The sequence below is a fragment of the Tupaia chinensis genome, unplaced genomic scaffold (assembly GCF_000334495.1).
Source record: "Tupaia chinensis unplaced genomic scaffold, TupChi_1.0 Scaffold143951_1, whole genome shotgun sequence".
Lineage (NCBI taxonomy): Eukaryota > Metazoa > Chordata > Mammalia > Scandentia > Tupaiidae > Tupaia > Tupaia belangeri.
Genome location: NW_006203802.1, coordinates 50,838 through 55,023, shown reverse-complemented (window position 1 = coordinate 55,023; position 4,186 = coordinate 50,838). Strand labels below are relative to the sequence as shown.

The window sequence follows — 4,186 nt, the reverse complement described above, 5'->3', positions numbered from 1 at the left end:
GAATAAAAGATGAAAAAAAAAAAAAAATACATACATATATATATATATATATATATATATACACAAGACATCTGAAATGGAAAATTATTGGTTGATAACATGTATGTTGATGTGCTTGATTGAGCCAATATACAGTGTATTCTGGATGGAAAATTTATTTTGTATGCTGTAATGATGTATAGTGAACTAATGTAAAAAATAAATTTAAAGAAAAGGGAAAAAAAGAATAAAAGCAAGAAATAACAGTAATGATGTCTTAAACATCATTGAAATTTTCTGTCACACTTTCAAACATTGGAAGATATTAATAAATGAATAATCATCAAGAAAAATAGAAATTATAAAAAATGACATCAGAATAAATGGAGGACTGACCCCATAGTATAGTGGTTAGATGCTGTGCAGAGAAAGCTGGATCCCACAAGACACAGCCTGGGAGAAGATATTCACAACCCATATAGCAAAGGATTAACATCCAAATATATAGGAACTGCAATTAGTTAATTATATGGAATACCCAACCTCAAAAAAAAAAAAAAAAAAAAAGAATCTCTACAAGAATTTACAAATGAAAAAGATGAAAGTCCATTAAGCAGGTAGAAAACTGTTCACATAGTTATCAGAAAGTACAAATTAAAACAATGAGACATATTTTTAAACACTTGATATTTGCAAGGATGTAAAGAACACTGCTACTTATTACTAGCAGGAGGGCAAATTGGCATAATTTTTGACAGGAGTCTTGTCGTATTAAAATTGAAGACAAAGTCTCTGATCTTCCAGTTCTACCTCTAACTATTTATTTTCTACAAGTTAAAAAAACCTATATTCTGACTTATCCCAAAGAAAATACACAATATTAATAGCTGCATTGTTGGCAAAAGCAAAAAATGTAAAGCAATTTAAATATCCATCAACAAGAAAATGGATAAAAATAAAATGAGATATGTTCATGCTATGGAATACTACAAAGCAATTAAAATGAATATCCTGGAGGCAAATAAAACAAGACAGATAGGACCAGCAGATGGTATAGCGGTTACATTACTGGACTCCCACATGGCCGACTATGGTTTGAGTCCCAGACTGGCAGCTTGAAACTCATGCTGGGCACATTTGTGTGCATGTTCAAAATCCTTAGGAGAATGGAGGAGAAGAGATTGTAACGTAGCCATACCCCTTGGGGGATGATCTTTCACGTTCTGCTTCTCTGTCTCTCCAGCAAGTACATGCACCCTATAGCAAAAATCTCTCTAAAAAAAATTTTTTTTAAATAAGATTGAGTATAAATATACTATAGAATGATACATTACATACAGTTCAAGAACATAGAAAAAGTAATTTATGGCTTATGGATACAAAATGTGTAAATTATGAAATCTTTGAAGGGAATGATAAACATCAAATTTGTAAGAATGGCTATGTGTGGAGAGGAAAGAAAGAATAATGAGATTGGGGAGGACAAGCAGAGACCTCTAGTCTTATCTATAATATTTCTTTAAAAGAAAAAAAATCTATAGCTGGGGTCACCAGTTGGTGTGATGGTTAAACTACTGAATCTGAAGTGACCAACTCTACAGTTAGAGTCCTGGACCCTACAGCTTGAAAAACACACCAGACACATGTGCATGCATGCCCAAAATCCTGAGAGTAGAAAGGATTGTAGTATGGCTACCCTTACTGAGGGATGATTTCTCACTATCCCTCTCTCTGTGTCTCTCTCGAATTAAATTCACCCAATGGCAAAAAAAAGGAAAAAAACAAAAAAGAAAGAAAGAAAGAAAAAAAAAATTTAAACAAACCAAAAAAAAAATTATAGTCAATATAGCTGGACTGTGAGTAAATGGGTATCTTTATAATATTCTTTATCCTGGTGAGTATATTTGAAATATTTCAGTTTATAAAATGAGAGAAGCTTAAGTATGCTTATCTAGTAAGTGGCAAAACTGAAATGTGGATTTAGGCAGTGAACTGCTGAGTCCTACTATATTGTATATTGCCTCTCCAAAATTGACATATATATGACATAATGTATGTATATACAAATACACATGTATATACTATGTATGTGTATATTTACATATGTTATTCTTGGTATTTTGTATTACACATTGAAACTGTACAAAAATGGCTTTCATTATTACTATATTAATTCATTTTGTCCTCTGTTATTATATTATATATGCTATATATATATATTCTTCTTAGGCCTATATCTTATATGTTCCTTTTTTTTTTTTTTTTTTTTTTTTACTTTTTAAAAGTTTATTTATTTCATCCACGAGCAAGAGATTGAGACAGAAACAGAATGACAGGCACTCCAAGAAGGTCTTTATACCACAATCCACTGCCCAATTTCAGCTGACTCAGACCTTAGGCACACACATACCCAGAATGCTTGGAAAGATCCCAGAATGCAAACTCAAGATCTTTCCCATGTGGGTCCAGTTGGTCTACTCCTATGCCACTGCCTGGTCCCCATCTTACATTTTTTTCTAATACTCAAAAGCTTTTAAGAATAGTGACAATGACAGCAGAACAATTGTGAAGTTTAGTGCTCAGTATGACTCACCAGATCCTACTCAGGATGAGTTGTAAAGATTGTCAAGAAGGAGCTAAAAATTCATTATTCATTCAACAGTATTTACTAAGTATTTGCCATATTCCCCAAACCAGGTAATCAATCATAATGAAGCCCCTTGCCCCAGCACAGTATGTATTTTAGAGCAACACTGTCCAATAAAATATAAAGCAAGACAAACGTGTAATTATAACTTTTTTAGTAGCCACATTTAACAAGTCAAAAGAAATAGATTATACATACTAAGATGACACATGCATGATCTGCATTACACTAGGATAGAAAAGAAGCCTTACATAATATTATGTACATTATCTCATTGCTTCTGAACAGTACAATTGACTCACCTTTGGACCTTGTACTCCAATTCCCACTGGTCCTCTAGGGCCTGTAGGTCCCACCTGGCCTGCTTCCCCCTTGTAAGGAAAAAGTATTTGAGTATAGCAGCAAAATAAGATATACATATATAGTCCTGCGTTTGATTTTCTAAGCATTGTCTTACTTCAACATAATAACATAAAAACAATTTCATTGTGCTCAATTCATATATACATTGCTTGAAATTCCTTCAGTTGCATGAATTTTCACCACATATCTGACTTTAGGAAAAGAGAGCTATGAGAGGGCTTCAACAAGTTCACTGAAAGTACATATCATGAAAAAACAATGCATAGATTACAAAACATTTTGTCACCAAAATAAATTTCTACTTTAATTTCATTTTTCCAAAGGGACTTTTTGAAGTCCCCTCATAATTGTCTGAGTTAAAATATAGGCTACAAAGCACACTCAAAATTGATTTTAAGGAGCCTCTGTGGAGAGCACCTGAAAGCGAGAGACTGTTCTATTCCAGAATGACTAAAATTAGCACATGAGAGGCAAAGGTGACTGGTGATCAAGACCAATATCACATCATAGGCAAAGAGAGTAACTGAAATTTTCATCGAGAAGTCCCTAATCAAAACTCCCAGTGACAGGAATCATATTTTATCGAGCTGCTTCTCTCATGGGTATCTCTAAGGAGTTTGATCTAAGGTGAGTAGTCAGAGGCACGTTTGACTTATTTAAAAATGATCCGATGTTCTTTGATCAACATTAAGAATAGCTAGTTAAATAAAATAATAATTTGATTCCCAAATTAATAGAAATATTTTACTCGTTAGAGCAGTTTGGACTCCATATCTTTAACTAAATGTCTTAGTAGTTTGATGTATTGTAGGAATACTATCAAGAATGAAAATTGGCGGGAACCAGCAGTTAGTGTAATGGCTATGTCGCTGGACTCCCACGTAGTCGACCGCGGTTCGTGTCCCGGACCCGGTGGCTTAAAACTCACGCCGGGCGCGTGTGCGTGTGTGCCCAAGATCCCGAGAGGAGAATGGAGGAGAAGGGATTGCGGCGTGACCATCCCCCCTGGGGGGTGATTTCTCGCTTTCTGTCTCTATGTCTCTCTCTGTCTGGCGAGCGCACGCGCCCTACAGTGAAAATCTCTCAAAAAAAAAAATTAAATGGTGGCAGACATGTCCAAGGAATATTGCGGGGATTTGACCCACTTACGAATCTTGTGATAGATGAATGTGTGGAGATGGCAACTAGTGGGCAACA

General features: G+C 34.7%; 1 protein-coding gene across 1 annotated transcript in view; it reads right to left on the bottom strand.

The window, feature by feature from the left end:
- Positions 1-4,186, bottom strand: part of LOC102481117 (collagen alpha-1(XXVIII) chain) — a gene marked incomplete at its 5' end in the record, with an annotated part of 182,282 nt that overhangs the window by 128,668 nt on the left and 49,428 nt on the right. The window contains one exon of the mRNA XM_006165543.3: positions 2,929-2,997. Within this exon, the coding sequence (XP_006165605.1) occupies positions 2,929-2,997 (69 nt within the window). The remainder of the gene's footprint in view (positions 1-2,928; positions 2,998-4,186) is intronic.